The sequence below is a fragment of the Trachypithecus francoisi genome, unplaced genomic scaffold, assembly GCF_009764315.1.
Source record: "Trachypithecus francoisi isolate TF-2019V2 unplaced genomic scaffold, Tfra_2.0 Lachesis_group16, whole genome shotgun sequence".
NCBI lineage: Eukaryota > Metazoa > Chordata > Mammalia > Primates > Cercopithecidae > Trachypithecus > Trachypithecus francoisi.
In genome coordinates, this window is record NW_022681461.1 from 19,387,413 (window position 1) to 19,409,137 (window position 21,725).

The 21,725-nt window shown below is 45.3% G+C and overlaps 1 protein-coding gene across 1 annotated transcript in view; it reads right to left on the bottom strand.

Annotated features, from left to right (window-relative positions):
- Window positions 1–2,166: 2,166 nt before the first annotated feature.
- The window catches only part of PSAT1 (phosphoserine aminotransferase 1), a 32,012-nt gene continuing 12,453 nt past the window's right edge, over window positions 2,167–21,725 (bottom strand). Inside the window, exons 7-9 of the mRNA XM_033237035.1 lie at window positions 14,361–14,489; window positions 4,056–4,193; window positions 2,167–3,278 (exon numbers count right to left, since the gene is read on the bottom strand). Coding sequence (XP_033092926.1) covers window positions 3,173–3,278; window positions 4,056–4,193; window positions 14,361–14,489 — 373 coding nt within the window. The 3' untranslated portion in view covers window positions 2,167–3,172. The remainder of the gene's footprint in view (window positions 3,279–4,055; window positions 4,194–14,360; window positions 14,490–21,725) is intronic.

The window sequence follows — 21,725 nt, forward strand, 5'->3', positions numbered from 1 at the left end:
CTGATGAATATTTTCCAGCAATATCTATTCCAGAACCTCTCTGTTTGGCCAGACACCAGAGATTACCCCTTGTCCGTATGTGGTAGTTAACCATTTTCCAAAAGCTTTCAGATTTATAAAGATGGTTCTGGGGGAACTCACAAGATACTAAATTTCCTCTTTCAACCACAGAATCATATTTGACCGCTTTAGTAGAAAATGAAATTGGATACTAAGCTCTTGAAAAAATATATATATTAAAAGTCCATGTATGTGGTGATGGCTCATGCCTGTAATCACAGCACTTTGGGAGGACAAGGCAGGTGGATCACTTGCGGTCAGGAGTTTGACACCAACCTAGCCAACATGGTAAAACCCTGTCTCTACTAGAAATATAAAAGTTAGCTAGGCGTGGTGGCAAGTGCCTGTAGTCCTAGCTACTTCGGAGGCTGAGGCAGGAGAATCACTTGAGCCCAGGAAGCAGAAGTTGCAGTGAGCCAAGATCACACCACTATACTCTAGCCTGGGCAACAGAGCCAGACACCATCTTTTTTAAAAAAAAAAAATGTCTGTGTTATGTGAAAGATCATACCTCTCTGCCTTTACTCCAAGCTCAGTTTACAATACTCAGGAAGACCAACATGACCTACATTAAGATTTTTCATTCAGCCAGACGCAGTGGCTCTTACCTGTAATCCCAGCACTTTGGGAGGCCAAGACTAAAGGATCACTTGCAGCCAGGAATTCAAGACCAGTCTGGGCAACATAGCGAGACCCTGTCCTACAAAAATTTTAAAAAGTTAGCCAGGCATAGTGACATAAACCTGTAGTCGTAGCTACTGGGGAGGCTGAGGCAGGAGGATCACTTGAGCCTAGGAGGTCGAAGCTGCAGTGAGCTAGTATCATGCCACTGCACTCCAGCCTAAGTGACAAAGCAAGACCCTGTCTCTAAAAAAAAAAAACAGACTTCACTGGGTAAGTAAGCTTTACTGAGCACCTTGAAGGGCAAGGCAGGACACTAGGTGCCGGAGGTAGAGAACCATGGTTCTTTCCATGCTGCTCTATGGAGGAAGGCATATATGCAGCCACCTCGGCACAGTAAAGAACAAAACAGAAATGGTATGATGAAAGAAAAGGATCCCCCTGGGGAGAACAAAGGAAAAGAACATAGTCCCAATGGAAAGGACACAAATGAGTTTAGGAAGAGGTTGGCGGTTGTCATCTGGTCTTCCCGAGTGGGCACAGAAACTCCAGGCTTATGTCATAGTATGGGCAAATGCATGCCACTTTCCAACAATCACAAACACAGGAGAGGTGCAAGAGGCCAGGTCCCGTGCTACAAAGTCCTGACTGACTGCCAGGCTAGGTGAACTGGACTTTGTATGCATCAACAAGGAGCACAAGGGGAAGTCATAGTCCAACTGGCTTTGGTGGGACAGGAATATGGGGGTGGAAGAGGCTGCTGAACGATCCACTGAGGGCTGACACAGCAGAGCTAACGTGGCAATGGAACGAAAATAAGCAGATATTTAAGAAGCACAGGTCTAGTTACAGATGACAGGGATGTGCAACCACATATGAAAGGGTGAGGAAGGAGGGGAGGCTGACTCTGAGCGTGACTTTTATGTGTGAACACTTAGTTGTAATCCATGGACTGCCTGGTTTTTGCTACTTAAGACTTCATTGTGGTTATTATTCACATCTTGCATCGAGGCCTTGTTTTAACCTTTTAAACATCCTTAAGGTAAATGGGGGAGTTATTTCAACCCTCCTTTTACAGATAACAGAACCAAGCCTTGGAGGCTGTGACCTGAACAGGGGAGCCAACAGAAATGGGACAGGACACTGGTGGAGTCCTCATCATACAATCAAATGAAACAGGAAGATAGCTCAAAACAGTCCTAGTGGCATATTTCTGGGGCAAATGGGACAGAGCTCAGAGAACTCTACACCTTCAACTGCAATGGAAGGTGGTTTGCTGATAATGCCCGTTTCAAAAGCAAATGGAAAGCGCCCACACTGTGTTGAATTTTTCTAAATGGATGCACAAGAGTTAAATCTTAGATCTTTGGTTGAACTAAATTACCCTTAGCAGGTGCTATTTTCAGACCTCAAGCTTTCCTATCATCAAGTTTAAAAAAGAACGATTTGTCCAAAAAGCAAGTAGAGAAAGTCATTGACAAGGACTTAGATGTTTTAGGACTTTAATGTTTTTTACATATTCAACATTAAATACTGACAATAGATAAACAATAGGGGAAAGACTTTTCAGCAAAGTATCACTCTCGTCGTCAAACATTACAAAGAAAACAGTCAAGAGAACAAAGGATAGGGTAATTTAACAGAAATGTTTAGTTTAATGGCATAATTGAAAAACAACCAACCAATCAACTTTCTCTTCTACCTCTGGAAAGAACAGTAAAAATGAATCAAGAACTTCTAGATCTTTTTCATAAAACAGCTTAAAAAGAGGAAGGGGAAGGCTGAGGAGGGGGTGCAACTGTTGCTAATGGAATAATGCACAAGGTCAAGGATTTAATAAATTCTAAAAGTGTCTACATGTATCAGTGATAACCGTATTATTAGAAATATAAATGTATAGAGATACAAAGTACATGGTATTAAAAACAGACCTTGCTAATATAAACATATATAAAGTATGTCACTTCTCTTGTGATAACAGTATAAAGATCGATCTACAGTTTGCCCTTTGCCTGGTGCTCTTAAACCGCTCCTTCAGTGATCAGTGTTGACCTTGAATCAACAGCCGCTGAACCCAGGAGATTCCACAGATGTCTAGATTCAGCACTTAGAAGCACCTACCCTCTATGCTGGGTGTTCCCATGACTCCAGAAATAATTAATTGCAACTTGCATTATTAAGTCCACAGGCAAGTTTGAAATCTAACTAGAAAAAGTAGCAGCAAAGGCAAAATAAGCAGGAATTTGTTAGAAAAGCAACAAGAAGGTTTCTTAAAATGCTTCCAGTTCAAGTCAGAATTAAGGTGAACATTAGGTCCCACCAGCTTTACAGAGCCGTAGATGTTTCGCTGTTCTTTCAAAAAAGAAGAATCTACAACAAACATGTTCATTTAAGAAAAATACTGTGTTTGTTAACTTTTTGTAGCCATCCGCAAGTTACTTTAAACTTTGTATGTTGTTCAAGAACAGAGTATATCCTGTTTAGGATGTGTTCATAGCTGATGCATCTCCAAAAAATTTTTCATGAAGGCGGCCAGCTTCTGAACATCTTCAATCGTCACAGCGTTATACAGAGAGGCCCGGATGCCTCCCACAGACCTAGAATGACCAAAGATCCAGGCATTGAGAACAAAAACGTCTAATTTAGCACCAAAACAACTTTTTCTAGCCACTGGCTCCTGAGAGTTGCAGCACCTGAGACCATCGTTTCCAGTCTCCGACCTAAGAAGTCCCGACACCTGGCACAGAGGTTCATGCGTCTCAGTCATCAGAAAATTCTCCCTTAAGCTGTGAAGGTTCACCATGCTCACATTTAACTGAGAGTCATTCGAACTATTCACTCTCAGCAAAGAAAGAAAACAAGAGGAAGCGAAGATAAGCTAGATGAAGATAGCGATTCTGTTCACCATTCATGAGCCTGCCGTGACAGTGCCAGCAAGATGGGGGCCAGGCCTCTCCCTGCTGCTATTCTCATGTGAGGACATTTATTTTTCATAGAGCATGCAAGACTAGCTACTAATTTGATGTTCAGTTGGAATAATAATGATGCTCTACCTTCGGAACAGACTGGTGCTGGCCTCATCAGAGATGGAATGGTAACCTCTGTGCTACACGAGCAGTGTTAGAGATTGTTCAAAGGTAATTTTGCCAAAACCCCCACGGAAGATGGAGCATCATTATACTCTCAGCTGGGGAATTACGCAAAGGGTTCCATAAACAACAGGAAGAAGGCACATCCTTATAACAGCTGGGTTGGCCCAACAAAGTATATAACTGCTACTCCAAGCTAAGCAGGCTCCTACAGATTTGTTTTATTCTGCATTTGAAAAACTAAGATAATTCTTTGCCAAGCTTGTAGATTGCAGATGTACTCACCTATGCCCTTTCAAGGACAACATATTGAGTTCAAGAGCTTTATCAAGAAATCTTTTTTCTAAAGCATCATCTCCTTTGGCATTGCCAATGCGGAATGGAATATTCATCTTGCTTCTATTTTGGGGCTCCACTGGACATCTGAAAAACATGTTCATTATTCCAGCTACTTTTCTGAAATGTATGGGCTGTCATAAACAAATCAACAGATTTTTTAAAACATTTCCTAGATGCAAGCAGAAGATTTTTTAAAAAACAAAAAACAAAAAATCTGCCCCAGCACATTTATTGTTTACTTAAGGAAACCAAATTCTTGCATATGGAACAGTGGGTTATCATCCCCTTGTATAACTTACACTTAATTTCCAGCAGCCTCAGTTTCCTCACCTGAAAACTGGGAATAAGAATATCTCCATTTCAGATATTCTCTGCAAGGCTGCGGAGAAATGATAAGTTGGTCCTATAGAGGCTGTAAGGCAAAAATAATGAGCAGCAACTTTAAAGGACTTACCATGGTATTGCCCCAAGCTGTGTGACCTTGAGCAAGTTACTTAACCTCTCTGCTATGCCTCACTTTCCTCCTCTGAACAGTGGGAATAATAGAGGAACCTATCTCACCTCAAGTTGTCGTAAGCATTAAATAAGTCAGTCTTTATAGAGAATTTTTGTGGCCCATTTAAAAATAAGAAGAGGTGGAATCTAATTTTCCATCTTTTGAATCTGAGCTGGCCTTTTGACTGGCTTTGGCCAAGAGATTACAACAGACTCTTTGCAACTTCCAAGCTTAGGCCTCAAGAGACCTTACAGCCTCTCTTCCTAATCTCTTAAAATATCACTGTCATGGTGGCTCACACCTGTAATCCCAGCACTTTGGGAGGCCGAGGCAGGTGGATCATGAGGTCAGGAGTCTGAGATCAGCCTGACCAACATGGTGAAACCCCTGTCTCTACTGAAAAAATAAAATACAAAAATTAGCTGGGCATGGTGGCGCACGCCTGTAATCCCAGCTACTCAGGAGGCTGAGGCAGGAGAATTGCTTGAACTCGGGAGGCAGAGATTGCAGTGAGCCAAGATTGCACCACAGTACTCCAGCCTGGGTGACAGAACAAGACTCTGTCTCAAAATATATATATATATATATATATGTATTGCTGTCACTTAAGCATGTCTGAGCTAGTGTGCTGGAGATAAGTGTCCCAGCCAACAGCCAGCACCAACTGCCAGATTATGTGAAACCACTGTAGACCATCTGGCTCTAAACGAATAACTAGATGATGACTTCAGTAAAATGAGACATCCCAAGACCAGCAGAAGAACCCCCTAGCTAAACTCAGCCCAACCTGCTGACCCAAAAAACTACAAGCAAGAGAATGGTGGTTGTTTTCAGTCACTTAAGTTTTTAAGGTGTTCTGTGATGCAGAAATAAATAACTGACACAATTTAAAACTGTGTCTGCAACACATTAAATGCTATATAAGTACCTGTTAATACATTTATCTTTTTACAATGTTTTATTTTTAATTTTTCTGGGTACATAGTAGGTGTATGTCTTTATGGGAATAAATTCATTTTTTTATTCCCAGCACCTTGCATAAGGTACATATCGACTCTCAAAAATGATTATGAGTGAATTTTTGTCTAGGAAAGGTTCGTGTTTGACTTCAGTTTCTGCTTTGGAAAATAAGCAGCCAAAATTATTTTGCAACCAAAGGAGACAAATGGAAGAATAGCTGACATTACTCTGCAATTAAAAAAAAAAAAAGGTGCAATGTGTAATAACCCTCTCTTTCCCTTTGCTCAAGTATATCCTATTCTAGTCTTACACTTCTACGGGTAGAATTCATTACAATTACAGCAAATAAAGGCAGTGTGAGAGGCCCCCTAAGGGCACATCCATAATTCTTATTAAAGTTAATGAGAGTCTAGAACACACCTTCGAGCAAAAGAGAGGCCAAAGGGGAAACCAAATATGTGGAAAAGACTTTGAGCCTGAATTCCAGGCCCCACTATTCAAAGTGGTAGGTTTCATGGCTGACACTGAAATTAAACATTCAGCGGCTACCCTCTTTTGATATTCCACTGCCTCAGGCTCCCAATGTGAGGCTCCAATCAGAGACGTAGAGCAATAAAAAGCACATTTAACTTAAGAGAAAAAAAGTTGAAAGCAGGAAGAATTAAGCATCTGTATTTACAGTTCCTCTCCCTCCAATTTACCCATTCTATCATGAAAGTAGAAGATATTACAAAACAATAATGTCATAAAAGCGAGAAATTAAAGACTAAATTGTCATGCAACAAATATTTATGCACTACCCATGGGAGAATGTCTCTAGTATGGGGCTGGGGGTAGGAAAAAAGATGAAAGGAAATTAACTGCTCCTAATCTACAGAGAGATAGCTCCGGAGGGAATCACAATTATACGTAAGAAGTGCTGTGACAGCCAAGGGCTGCAAAGGCAGAGATGCCAGATAAGGAATTATGCAGAGGCAAGGTTGACAGCTTTCAGGGGAGGGGACACAGCGTGGTTACAACAGATGACAAAGGGCATCTGGCAGACAGCTGCATCTGCAAAGGCACAAAGGCTTCCAGCAAGTCCGCTGACTTAACTGGAGCACTGGCTTCCTGGCTGGGGTGGCTGGGAAGACCCACAGGGCCGGGGCTGTGGAGTGCCCTGCTGGGAACTGGACTGGATCCTTGAGCAATGAGGAGTAATCCAGTTTGTATAACAAAATGTGGTCTGTGTTTTAGAAAAACAATTATAGCACATAGAGGAGAGACTGAGGGGTGAAGAAACTGGGAACCCACAGACCTGCTGGAAAGCTTTTATGAAGAACTTTCTAGGGTTCCAGTATCTAATATGGCCACAGTAGTCTAAAATGACCAAAGTCATTTTTTTCCACTTTTAGGAAGCTACATGGGAACAACCAGATCACACAGCCCTGATGCTACTGTGCATGTGAATGAACCTGTTTTCTGCTTCATTCCTGAAGGTTGCACGTCTATTTTGGATTGTATATTGTGTTTGTATATTTACGCTTTGATTCATAGTAATGTCTCATGCTATGGGTTTGCACTGAATGCAAACTGTAAACTAAAAAAAGGAAATGGCTGAAAAAAAAAAACAAACAACTTTCTAGGTCAAAAGAGCTAGGGCCTGTACCAAGGTGCCAGCACTGAGGAGCTTCAAGCATGGGCGGCAAACTCAAAGCCAGCAGGTCCCCGCACTACTCACATAAATGAGTAGGACAGGCTGATGTGGAAGGTGCAAACGAGCTCTCACATTTTAAATGTGGAGGACTAGTCTGAAAACGAGGCTCTCCCTTTTTTTTTCCTGAAACATATGGCTGTCTCTGTCAAAGTTTCTTTTTCCCAATTTCAGAGGCACATGGATTATGGAATAAGAAACCAGATCTCTAAGTATCTTCCAAGAGCCCAATGTTGGCTCCAATTGTGTTTTTAAACACGGGTGACCCCTGTCAAGCACCACTGTGGGCTGGATCTAGCTCCTGCTCCCCAGTGAGCAGTCCCTGGAGTTAACACCGAATTTCAGAGGTGACTAAGTTTGCTGTTTGAATGAGTTGAGGGGTGAGGTAGGAGAAGGGGCCAAGGTAGACTGAGAGGCTATGTGGGCTATGGATGGGCATGGAACCAGCTGGTAATCCCAGGGCTGCAAAGATTTAAGGAGAAAGTCCAAGTGGGAGCCAGGGAAAGAGCCACGCTTCCCAACGTCTAGGTGGAGCACAGAGAAGATGTCAACAGGCGTTCTGGGAAAGCGGTTTCATGGCCAGAGAAACTTAGGAAAGCTGCATTCACAGAGCTAGGCAGGCCTCCTCATTCCTGACTTCCTGCAGCCTCTCAAGGGCTCAGCGACCACATAAATGAGGAACCCCAGGAAGTCAGACAGGAATGCAGTGATCCCCCATGACTGAAAAATGCTTCCTATTGTGGGGATGAGAATTCTAGACAGTCCCCAAGGAGACACGCTGCTCAGAGACACACCGAGACTTCCCAAGGTACTGGAGGAGGGGAACATGGCGGAGGTACACCTTCAGCCAGGGACACCCATCCCACAAAGGTGGTAAGGCTCAGAAGGGAACGCAAGAAAGTCACAGGAGATGAGAAGGCGATGAAGAAACATCACTCCACCGTCAGGCCCCTCTGAAAGGATGTGTCAGACACACAGGCAATGCGAAAAAAGAGTACGTGAAGAGAAGCCCACCAAATGCAACCCTATGTAGGCCTCTCCTTACTGCCTGGTTTTGTCAACAAAGAATTAATTTTAAATTTGTACACGATTATGAAAATTTAAAATAAAAATATGAAGATCTGCCACCCCTCTTCCCACAGAGGTGGCTCACCTAACAGTCTGCTGTGCATTCCTCAGGATCGTTTTAGATATACACGTACATCTGTGTGTATATGCGAGTATACATGTATGTGTGTCTATGTGTATATACGTATTTATATATAACTGTTGTAGGTTTTTTGTTTTTGTTTTTGTTTGAGACAGGGTCTCACTCTGTCACTCAGGTTGGAGTGTGGTGGTCCAATCTCAGCCTCCTCCAGCCTCGACCCCCTGGGATCAAGCAATCCTCCCACCTCAGCTTCTCAAGTAGCTGGGACTATAGGCACGCACCACCACACCCGGCTAATTTTTTTTATTATTATTATTGTTTGTAGAGACAAGATCTCACTATGTTGCCCAGGCTGGTCTCGAACTCCTTGGAGGTCAAACAATTTTCCCACTTTGGACTCCCAAAGTGCTAGGATTACAAGCATAGCCACTGCACCTGGCCTTGTTGTAGTTTTTAAAGACTCATAGATTTGTCTGTTTCTATATTTGCTCTTGTTCCTTTTGGTCTGATGACATAACACAGTCATCTTCCCATGTCTGTTAAGAGACTCGCTTCATCCTTCTCAATGCAATTATTCCATATTACCCACAGATCCTAATTTATTTCATCAGACCCCTACTGATGGGTACGTCTCCATATTTTCACCATTACATCCTACAGTGGACTTGCTGGTCCCTAATTTTGTGCACACCACTGTACCCAGGCAGAGTGCCTAGGAAAAAAATTAAGGGCATCAGGAACAAAATAAGAAAGCATAGAAGGAATTCTGCCAGAAGGGTAAATGTGTAGACATAAAAATCCTTGGTCAAAGCACATGTAAGTTTTGAATTATAATGAGTGCTGCAATCTCATTATAATTCAAATTTGTCCAGATTTATACTCCAAATTTGTCCAGATTTATACTCTCAGCAAAAGTGCATTCCCTCACTGGCACCAGATGTTATCAATCCTTTTAATGTCTGCAGATCAAAGGCAAAACATATCTCACGGTTTTAATCTGCATGTCCTAAGGAACTAATGAAGGTGGCATCTTTCCATTTGTCTATGAGGCAGCTTGCATTTCTTCTGAGTTGTTTCCTCATACTGTTAGCAACCACCACACCCCCACTTTTATTTCCTTACCCTTTTTCATTCATCTGTGGGTTCTTGCCTATATTAAGGATAGTAACCTTTATGTGTTATATACTACAAAATCTTTCTCATTCTGTCATTTTTAATTCTGTTTATGATGTCTTAAGCCAAATAAAACTTTAAATTGTTCATGTAATTAAATATGTCATTCTTTTACTTTATGGCTTAAGTTGTATGGCCTCTTTAAGGTCTTCTGCACTCCTGGACTTAGATAGCAGCAGAGGTTCTGGAACGAGCCTTCCAGCCCCATGTTCATAGCCTGGCTGCTCCCACTTCCCAGCTGCATCCTTGTCCTATTTGTGCTTCTGCTGCATAGGCTCAGTGTCTACTTCACAGGGTTGTGATAACAACAAAAGGCATTCACAAGTGTAAGGTGCCTAGGACTCTGCCTGCTTCATTTTATTTTAGGGTCTTCACTAGACCCATCACGTGCCTCCTTCTTTTCCTAAGGCCTGGTAGCCACATAAGGTGATAAAGCTGACCTCAGATCCAGACATGGAATCTGTCACTTGCACATCCTTATATAATAAAATGAATATCTATTATATACTTATATAATTAATTATATTACATAAGCTTATATTATATAAGCACTATGTGTCAGGAATATCATAATTGCTTTACATAACAATAACCACAAATAATGCTATTAAGAGCTAACATGCAAGGAATGCTTCCTATGTGCCAAGCACTGTTTCTAGCACTTTATACAAATTAACCAGCACAAGAGTCCTCAATCCTTAATGTAAAAATGCTCTCGATCCTTATATTATATACTCTTGATTCAGAAGCATTTCCTTTTAATTCTCTTGACAATTTTAAGAAGTATGTATCATTACCTCCATGGTACAGATGAGAAAACCGTGGCTTAGAGCAGTTAGGTCATTTGCGGGAGGTCACATGCACCGCAGTGGCAAAGTGAGGCTTCTAAGCCCAAGATGCTAAACAGCCCTCGTGGGCTCAACATGGGGTCAGTCAGCACAGTACAGTGTGGGTGACTGGGCTATGGAATCAACTCAGAGGCTTCGAAGGTTGTCTTATCTAGTCCCAGAATTCCCTGCCAAGGTCACCGGCAGGGCTGGTGAAACCCCCAGCAAACAACCTGGAACCATGTTAAGTAAAGGAGCTGGCTTACGAGTCAAGGGGCATGGAAGTGGGGAGGGATGCATCTTCTCAGAGACAAAAATGAGGAGCAAAGGTGGTGGTAAATTGCTAATTCTAATTCTAGGTATTCCTCTTTAAAAGTGCACGCCTCCCATGGCGCCATGTTGCTCAACTATTTCCATACTTCCAAAGAACAGAAGACTTTCCTGAAAACCTAAGTGAGTTCAGGCACAGCCTGGGAGTCTCCAGCTGTAAACAGAGGAGAGACAGAGTAGAGCCTCCTCTCTACTCCAGTAACAAGGTTCCACAGGACACCAAGTGCCTGGGATGATGCTTTCCAGGCAGGCAGCCGAAGGGGTAGTGGGAGTTCCCAGAAAGAGGTTTATTCTGAAAAAGGACCGGAAGTCCTGGGTAAAGGCGGTTCATAAATGAGTGAAGAGCTCTGGGTGTGAAGGGTGACCAGATTCCGCAGGAGATGACCCGCCTGCAACATTAGTTTGGCAGGCTGCCTTCTGGGAGAGGCCCAGGTTGAGTGCTTGAAGTTAAAGGACCTAGGGGCGGCGGGGGGGATTCAGGAGATTCCCAGAACTCCTTCTATGCTTTCTTATTTTGTTCCTGATGCCCTTAATTTTTTTCCCAGTGGTATCACCATTCTTTCTGTCCTCTAATATCATGTCTATACATCTCCTGAGAAATATATAGAGCTAAAAGCTAATAGAAAAATTGGTCTTCCATCCACTATAACCACCAAGTGCTTTTACTCACATTCAGGTTCTCAGCACATTTTAGGGAGCCAGGGAAGATGATTTATTCTTCTTGGTCTTCCAGGAGCCTAGAACAAGGCTAGTCTACAGAGTGGGTGCTCAGGAGTCATTTTATGGATGGATGGATGGATGGATGGATAGATGGATGGGTGGGTGGGTAGGTGGGAGAATGGATGAGTGGATGGATGGATGGATGGATGGATGGACAAGTGGGTAGACGGGTGGATAGGTAAAAGGGTGAATGGACAGATGAGTGGGTGGGTAGATGGGTGGATGAATGAGTAGATGGATGGATGGATGGATAGATAGATAGGTAGATAGGTGGAAGGGTGGATGGGTAAGTAGATGGATGGATAGGTGGGTGGGTGGATGGGTAGGTGAATGGATGGATGGGTGGGCAGATGGAGGGAGGGATGGATGGATGGATGGATGGATGATTGATGGATGAGTGGATGGATGAATGAATGGATGGATGAATGGGTGGACAGATGGATGTATGGATGAGTGGATGGGTGAATGAATGGGCGGGTGGATAGATGGGTGGATGGGTGAATGGGTAGATGGGTGAATAGGTGGGTGGAAGGATGGGTGGGTAATGGATAGTAGATGGATGAGTGAATGGGTGGATGGATGGATAGGTAGGTGGGTGGTGGATGAATAGATGGATAGGTGGGTCAATGGTGGATGGATGAGTGGATGACAGGATGAATGTATAGGTGAATGAGTGGACAGATGGATGAATGAATGAATGAATAAGTGAATGAGTGGATGGATAGATGGGTAGGTGGGTGGATGGGTGGGTGAGTAGACGAATGAATGAATAAATAGGTGGACTAAACACATCCTCACACGCTTCCACAGACCTTCCTTCCAATCCCAGCATAAGCCATCCCCTTCAAGCAGCCCATGCTCTGCTCCCCAAACACACTGTACACTCTTCCCTCAGTGCCTTTGCAGGGATGATTCTAACCTTTCTAAAGGTTAGAACTCTAAACCTTTCTGCCCTCTTCTCTGCTTAATTCTCATAATAAGCTGATGCAAAAGCCCTCTCTTCACCTCCAACCAAACAATATCCCCTTTTCCAGGTTCATGCCACATTCTTTAGCCCTTGGCTATGAAATCCTTGGATACCTATTGCTAATTGTGCATGTTACATGTAATATAATATTCAGTGAGCACAGGCAGGGTATCCTGGCCTCCCGACTGACACATCAAGGTCTAGGGTGGAAGTTTCCCCAGCACCGAGCCCCCAGCCTGCACTTGCTTCTCTGTTGCACAGAACCAGAGAACAGGCAGTAATGCAGAGTGTATATCCCTTCCCCAAGATGATACCTGGGAAAGGAGCCCAAAGGCCAAGGCATCCTGCCAAGCCTAACTCCCCCTGGGCTTGCAGCTGGAGGAGGACCACTGCATGCCAAGAGCTCACAAAAGCAGGCAACAAGCATTGCAAGAACAAAGGTGGCAGTAGCATGCCCTCCAAAAAGTACACCAGCACTGCCCACCCATGGGTGGTTATGGAGATGTGTTAGTTAAATCTTGGCTAAAAAGTACAATTCTAAGTTAGGATTGAGGCAACATTTTGTCTGTCCCATGTGGCCACTAAATTATCTGACAGAGGACAAATTTCCAACTTACCATCAAGCAGATATTTTTGTTACAATAGACTGAACCCCAAAGAGCAGTGACCACTAAGAAGGGGGTTCTCAGTTTGGTGAGTTTAAGCATTTATGTATATGTGTAGGCGCACATACATGCACACAGCGGAAAGTCTGGTCTTTGTATACCTGTACCCACCTTAAGGGAAAGGGAAAAGCAATACCACCTGTTACACCTCTCTGCATCCAAGGCACTGCACCACGTGCTTCCCATCTGGCATTTTGGTGAAGGGCCTAATGCTGTGGATTGAATGGTGACCTTGAAAAGGTATGCCCATGTCCGAACCCCCAGAATCTATCTGGGAATATGACCTATTTGGAAAAAATGGCCTTTGCAGATGTCATTAGGTGAAGGATCTCGACATGAGATCATCCTGGATTATCCGGAATAGGCCCTAAATCCAAAGACCTCTCTTTTTAAGGGACAGAAGGGAAGACATGGCAGAAAGGAGAAGGCCATGTGAAGACAGATATGGAGGCTGGAGTGGTGCAGCCACAAATCAAGGACCACCTGGAGCCACTAGAAGCTAAAGGAGGCAAGGCATGGCTCTCTGGAGGGAGCAAAACTCTGCTGACACTTTGATTTTGAACTTCTGGCCCCAGAAGAGTGAGAATAAGTCTTCTGATGTTTTAAGCCACTAAGTCTGTAGTACTTTATTACACCAGCCCCGGGACAGTAATACAAGACCCACACATTTTCTGCGGAATTCCCAGGTGCAGGGCTAGTGGGTAAGACATACTCATTAATCATTTGGTCATGGAAATATTTAAACTGGAGTCAACCCCATGCCAAAGCCAATTCCATTCACAGACTCTGGGATAATAGCATCTGTCTTATAATAAGGAAAGGAGTGAACTTTCTTAAAAAGGGAAATAACGCAGAAGAGGAGGCCAGGAGTGAGTATTTATCCCAAAGATCTCTAACAGGAGTCCTTAAATTGACACATTCCAGAAAGTACATGTGTTTTTTCCCAGAAAATGTACAAAGCAAGCAGGGAGTAGACAGGACCTACCCCAGGGGGTGAACTGAGATTCTTCCCCAGGGTGATGTCTTTGGTGTGAGAAACATCACTACCCACTGGAACACAGGTCCCAAAGCCTGAGAGCCCCGGGATGGGGTACAGGAGGGAAGAACTCACCACCCATTCCCTTGCTCATGGAGCCCAGGACCACCCACACTCACCAGCATTTTAATGTCTCAGAGAAAGGTGAATATGTCCACTTTTCAAACACACACAGTATATACATGGTTTTAAATTCACAAGAGGTAAAATAGTAGATAAAATCCATTGACTTACACATAGAATCCTTGAGAATTATCAATAATCTCATAAATCATTTGAGATTTGATGGAGCTAAGCTTCTCCATGGCCGCGGCACCTCCATTGTTTTTAATCCACTCCAGGACCAAGCCCATGACGTAGATGCTAAAATGAAGATTTTTTTAAAAATCCGTTTAGCTCATCTTTGCAAAAGTAGAACTATATTCAAGCAAACTGCTGTTTAACTTCCATTAAAACAGACTTAAAGGCATTATTTGAAACAGACAAGACAGTCAGATGTAGTGGCTCACGCCCATAATCCCAGCACTTTGGAAGACTGAGGTGGAAGGATCGCTGGAAGCCAGGAGTTAGAAACCAGCCTAGGCAACATAGCAAGACCCAGCTCCATTAAAAAATGAAAAATTATTTGGGCGTGATAGCATGTGCCTATAGTCCCAGCTACTTGGGAGGCAGAGCAGGGAGGAATGCTTGAGCCCAGGGGTTCGAGGTTGCAGTGAGCTATGATCACACACACCAATGCACTCTAGCCTGGGTGACAGAGTGAGACCCTGTCTCCAAAAAAAGATAAAGAAAATACACAAGACAAAAGCAGGGCTCATGTGAACAAGAGCATGTCATCAAGCAAGGACTAGGGTCAATCCAATTCTAGACCCCTGAGGGCCATTCAGAAAAAGGTTTAATGAGATTTTTCACTAAATGTCATATCAGTCCCTCCTTGTCCAGCTCAAGCCCTAATGTAAACTCTTCTTGACAGCCAGAACACACTTCCTTATCTCCACCAGAAGGCATCAGCAGACCCCAATCCTGTCCCTACCCAGAGCAAGCTCTTCACTTCCTGAATGCCCAGAGCAACCTGCCCATATTTCCTGCATCGTTTTTTTCCACTTGCTCCTTTATTTTAAGTTTCTATGTGCCTGTGGTTTGGCCTCTGTGGTCTTGGAAGGCTAGAAGCCCACACTGTTCATCTTTTCTACCCACAGCCTTAGCACAGTGCCTTCCAGCCAGCAGACAGCACTGTGGCAGAGTGGTTAAAAGGATGGGTTCCCCGTCCCAGTCCTGACTCCCGTTGCAGGGCAACCACTCACTAACAAACTACCCAGGATTAGTCACCTCAGCTTTCCCATCTGGAACCAGGAGATTCACCTACCTGTGGTGGACACGTAGCATTTTATCCACCCTGCTCTTCCCAACTCCACCCTCCAGCCAGTATGCAGGTCCAGCAAGGCCCCTGACTCCCTGGTCTCAGAGTTGGGCATGGGACCTAACTGGGCCAATCAGGGCCTTCCCTGAGATTTTCTCAATTGGGAGTGGGGAGAGCAGAGAAAGAGGCAGAATATTAGTGCAACTGCGAGACAGGATATGAGAGCCCTAGGGAATCATGTTTCTAGGAAACATCTGAAGAAGACCCATCTGAAAATGAAGCCAACATTCCCGCTGTGAGAAACCAGGATCAGAAGTGGAGAGCAGATGGAGGAGGATTCGTGTCCCTGGTTCCAGGAAGTCCAGCTGCACCTCAGCCCTTCCCGCAGCTCAGGACCGTCCCTTTCTGAACCAAGTGTTTCAAATTTTTCCTGCCAGACCAGCGCTTAGCACAGGGCCTGGCACGTGGCAGGTGGGCCACACAAATGGTAGTCAGTAGTCCCTTCAAACAAGCTGAAAATATGAAACACTGAGGAGCAGTGCGTGGTTTTCCCCAGTCTGAAAGCCCCTCTCCTTGAGAAGGTGCTAAAGGCTCCACGTGTACTCAGTAAAAGCTGAGGGCACAGGAGCAGAGGTTGCCCAGGGAAGACACCATCTCCCTTGAGCAGAGTCTGGAGGTCAGCGGCCAACTATGCCCTCTCCAGAGGTGTGGATCAAAGGTCCTCTATGGGAATTGTGCAAAAATGTATTGGGAGTCGATGCTCAGCTAAGATCTGGGGTGGGGATACCCAGCTGCTTCCTCCTTTATTAACAGGAGGGGAGGTGACGGGGTCTGGAAAATGCTCTAACAGCCAGCAGCTTGTCACAGGGAAGCCCCCTATACCAACTGGCTCATTCACTGTCTCAAGTGAGCCCCAAGGCCTGGGTGCGGTGGCTCATGCCAGCTCCTGTTAGCAAAAGCCAACCCCGGGCTGCCCAGAGGGGGCTGAGGCAGGGAGCAGGCAGCATCCACAGACACCCAACAACCTCTCCTGAAGCTTCCCCAGCCTACCTCCCCAGAGCCCTGGGAAGAGACAGCAAGAGTGGCTGCTGGCAGAAAGGGAAGGCAGAGTGGAAGAGAAAACAGCCCCTGAGAAATCCACAGCCTCAGCGCTAGCTCTCTGGCTAACGTCCAAGAAGTCAGAGGGACAAAAGACAAAGAAGAGAGAAAATAAGAGAAGGGAATGAGTACTTCCTGAAGTCTACTGTGGCCTCAGCCTATTTTCATTGATCACAATAATCCTCGGGTTAGAGACACCATCATCCCATTTTCCAAATGAGGAAACTGAGGCTCAGAGAGCTTAACTTGCCTCAAGTCATCTGGTGAGCAGCTTAAAGCCAGGACTCCAACTCCAGCCTGTCTGACTCCAAGAGTGCAAGCTCTTCCCACAAGTATCCAGGCCCTCTGCTTTGCCAGGGGCTGCAGGGCCCCAGTCACTAGCTCCCCTGCAAGTGGGACTGCAGGGCTATCACCACACACCAGTCACAGTGGCCAAGTCCAGCCCACTGCACACATGCATGTGGGTGTGCATTCCAGACACAAGGCTGCCCAGCCCTCTGTTCAGCAGATGCTCTACAATCCCCACTTCACTTCCAACTGCTCCTCTCCCACACCTGCAGTCTGCTCACCCCCTACCTCCACACAGAACCACAGAAACACACCCTGCCATGTGACTGAATCCAAGCAGCGTCACCCTGTGCCAGGTCACCAACAATACTTCCAGGTGACCAAGCTTCACTTTTGCCTGCAGCTCTGTGCTATCCCAGGGTTTCAGAGCTGACCTGGGCCCTTGCTGCACTGTGGATTTGGTTTCTCTAAATCCAAAGTGCAGCAAGGGCCCATATCAGATTCACCGTCCTAGCCAGACCTCAGTACCGACGCCTGAACCCCTAGCTGGCTGCTGCACTCACACTCGCCGCCCATGCTCTCTGGCTTTCTGAATGAATCTGAGCAGGCAAGTCTAGCAGAAAGCTCACCCACTTTTAGGGGCTGCCTGGAGCCAGTACCCATAACCTGGCTCTATGAAGCCTCAACAAGAGGCAGACAAATCAGAAGCAAGCAGGCCATCCTGAAGACTGAAGACATGCCTGGGGTAGGAGGTCCTGCCCTCCTCTCCCACCCAGTCCTCTGCATAGCACTGATATCTAGCCCCTGTGACTCTACTTACCACAAGACCCTCGTGGCTTCCAGCTCTTTATTAACCCCTGTTTCAACTCCCATACAATCTAAAATCTTGAAAACACAAGAGCTCTAAAATGCTTATGCAGCTTACAGCATGGTCTCAATTCTTCTCACTACCAGTGTGACATTTTTAACAGATTTATGCCTTCATTTCTAAAATACCTGCAAACACACAGGATAGGGTTCCTAACTCTCCCTATTAAATGATTAAATAAACCGAGGTATGTCCATTCTACAGGACACCGTATATATTTTAAAACAAAAAAGGGCCAGGTGTGGTGGCTCATGCCTGTAATCCCAGCACTTTGGGAGGTCAGTGTGGGAGAATAGCTTGAGGCCAGGAGTTTGAGACCAGCCTGGACAACATATTGAGACTTTGTCACCATAAGTTTTTTTTTTAATGTAGCCAGGCATGGTGGCACTTGCCTGTAGTCCTAGCTACTCAGGAGGCTTAGGTGGGAGGATCACTTGAGCCCAGGAGTTTACGGTTACTGAGAGCTACGATCACACTGCTGCACTCCAGCCTGGGCACAAGAGCAAGGCCCTGTCTCTAACAAAAATAAAATTTTAAAGTAAAAAATAAAAATAGGCATTTGAGCTGACATAGCAGAATGCCCATGGTATATTGTAGAGTGGAAAAATAGAATTCACAGAGCAATCTGTACAGTAAAGTTCAAGTTCCATTTGCATGATTAAATATATGACTGTATATTTGCATATGCCCAGTTAAGGGTCTGTTAGGATGCAAAGCAAGCAGTGAATAGTGGCTACCCTGGTGACTCTGCCCACTTGCAATTCTTTGCTGAGAGTATGTTACTGTTTGTTTGTTTGTTTTTTGAGGCGGAGTTTTGCTGTCACCCAGGCTGGAGTGCAGCGGCACGATCTCGGCTCACGCAACCTCCGCCTCCCAGGTTCAAGCGATTCTCCTGCCTCAGCCTCCAGAGTAGCTGGGACTACAGGTGCACGCCACCACCCCTGGTTAATTTTTGTATTTTTAGTAGAGACAGGGTTTCACCACGTTGGCCAGGCTGGTCTCAAACTCCTGACCTCAGGTGATCTGCCCACCTCAGCCTCCTAAAGTGCTGGGATTACAGGCATGAGCCACCGCACCCAGCCTAAGAGTATGTTACTGTTAGAAATTTTTAAAGCAATACAAAATAGTCCCTGTGCACCAGGGCTTAGAAAAGGACACCAGAAAGTCCCTCGGAAAACTCTCCCTGGCTGTTCTAAGACTCCAGCTCTGCAGATGAGCTTCTGAAGTTGATGTTATGGCACAGTTTTCTCAGGAATCGGTGAATGTAACCACTGAGCTGAGCACTTTTCCCAGAGGAAAGTTCCCAAAACTGGCTCCACTACACACCCCACTGGGGATTCCAGGATTCCAGGCGTCTCCATCCCACTGAGAGAAGGTAGTCTGGGACCAGTGAAGTCCTCCAAACAGGCTCACAGACTTAATTTGCATGCTCCCATTCTTTTATTTATTTATTATTATTATTTTTGAGATGGAGTTTTGCTCTTCTTGCCCAGGCTGGAGTGCGATGGCACAATCTCAGCTCACCGAGACTTCTGCCTCCTGGATTCAAGCGATTCTCCTGCCTCGGCCTCCTGAGTAGCTTGGATTACAGGCATGTGCCACCACACCTGGCTAATTTTTGTATTTTTAGTAGAGACAGGGTTTGTCCACGTTGGTCAGGGTGGTCTTGAACTCCCGATCTCAGGTGATCCACCTGCCTCGGCTTCCCAAAGTCCTGGGATTACAGATGTGAGCCACCGCGCCCGGCCTGTTCCCATTCTTTTAAGAGGTGGCCTAAAATTAATGGTCTATTTGTTTTGTATTTTTATTAGTTACTTCACCTCATATTGCAGCTAAAACAAATGTACGCTTGTGTATTCAGTTAGTCATGGTAAGTAAAAAAGATTTTGTGTGGTCAGAAGGGAAGTTTAGGGATCTTTTCTATTATCCACTAATTGCGGTCAGTGTGTTCTACTGAAGGGTTAAAGAGAACAGCAGCGTGTTCTTTATTCCACTCCAGTTCATCACTCAGGGCTACAGAGCAACAATTTGAAGGCAGTTTTATCCAGCACAATTAAATCAAAGTTCCCAGGGCCTATGGTCATTAGACTCAAGGGGGAAAAAAAAAAAACATGGCTTCTTTTCAAAAGTAAGGCCATTTCAAGAACTCTACTATGTGATACAAAGTTCTGAAGGGTTCCAGGTACCCCATCAGCCTCACATCACAGACTGAGGAGGGCATTTTGCACACATCTTGATGTCTCCATTTGTAGCTTGTTCTCATTGGGTGAGCTAGGATTTTCTAACTTGCATGTTTTTTTTGTTTGTTTTTGTTGTTGTTGTTGTTTTGAGACGGAGTCTCGCTCTGTCACCCAGGCTGGAGGGCAGTGGCATGATCTCAGCTCACTGTAACTTCTGCCTCCCGGGTTCAAGGGATTCTCCTGCTTCAGCCTCCTGAGTAGCTGGGACTACAGGTGCCTGTCACCATGCCTAGCTAATTTTTGTATTTTTGGTAGAGATGGGGTTTCACCATGTTGGTCCAGCTGGTCTTGAACTCCTGACCTCATGATCCACCCACCTCGGCCTCCCAAAGTGCTGGGATTATAGGCATGAGCCACCATGCCCAGCCATGTTCATTCCTTTTTTAAAAAATGCTCTTGAAGGTAACCCTTGGAGAAGGTACCACGGGGTGACTGTCTGCCCTGCCCCAAGCTGTACCCTGATCACAACTTGCTGGCCTACAGGCTGTGGGACAGTTCAGGGACAGCACTCTTTCCCCGCCCCCTCCCACCTTCTCACTTTTGAAATGGGTGATGGTCTTGGGCTCCACTGAAAGCCTCCTCTAGCTGCAAGGCAGGCCCTGGCCCCATCTCCAAACAAGGAAGTATGGCCTCCTCTCCCTCCACCTGCCATGTGCAGCCTGGCACCTTGGCCCATTCTCCAGAAGGCCAGCACTTGAGGTTCCCACCTGCACCCTCACCACTCAGCCCGCCCAGTTCTTGTGTCCCAGTTGGCCATATATATATGTATATATACACACACACATGCATATAAATAAATGTGTGTATATATATAAATAAAATATATGTATATCCCAACTCATTTAATCTTCACAGCAACCCAATGAAAGGGGTACTATTATTACTTCTAGAATCTACTACACAGACATGTTAAGTGACTTGCCTAAGGTCACACAGCTAGTAAATACTAGACTCTCTTAGGCAATTGTAAATCTTAAGAGTCATGACGATTTTCTCAAAATACCCAAGTTTGGGAGTTACAGGATCCTGAGGCGGGGCAACCTGGCTCTCCCTGAAGTGCCGCAACGCAGCCCCCACTCAGCGAATGAGAGCCAGGCTAAGAGGACCCCTCCAGATTAGGCTGAAAAACAGAAAGATGTTGGCCGGGCGCAGTGGCGCATGCCCGTAATCCCAGCGGTTTAGGAGGTAGAAGCCAGTGGATCACCTGAGGTCAGGAGTTCAAGAGCAGCCTGGCCAACATGGTGAAACCCCGTCTCTGCTAAAAGTACAAAAATGAGCTGGGCGTGGTGGCATGCACCTGTAATCCCAGCTACTCGGGAGGCTGAGGCAGGAGAATCGCTTGAACCTGGGAGGCAGAGGTTGCAGTGAGTCCAGATCGTGCCACTGCACTCCAGCCTGGTGACAGAGCGAGACTCCGTCTCAAAAAAAAAAATGAAAACAAGGCCAGGTGCGGTGGCTCAAGCCTGTAATCCCAGCACCTTGGGAGGCCGAGACGGGTGGATCATGAGGTCAGGAGATCGAGACCTTCCTGGCGAACACGGTGAAACTAAAAATACAAAAAACTAGCTGGGCGAGGTGGCGGGCGCCTGTAGTCCCAGCTACTCGGGAGGCTGAGCCAGGAGAATGGCGTGAAGCTGGGAGGCGGAGCTTGCAGTGAGCTGAGATCTGGCCACTGCACTCCAGCCTGGGCGACAGAGCGAGACTCCATCTCAAAAATAAAAATAAAAAGCAAAAACAAAAACAAA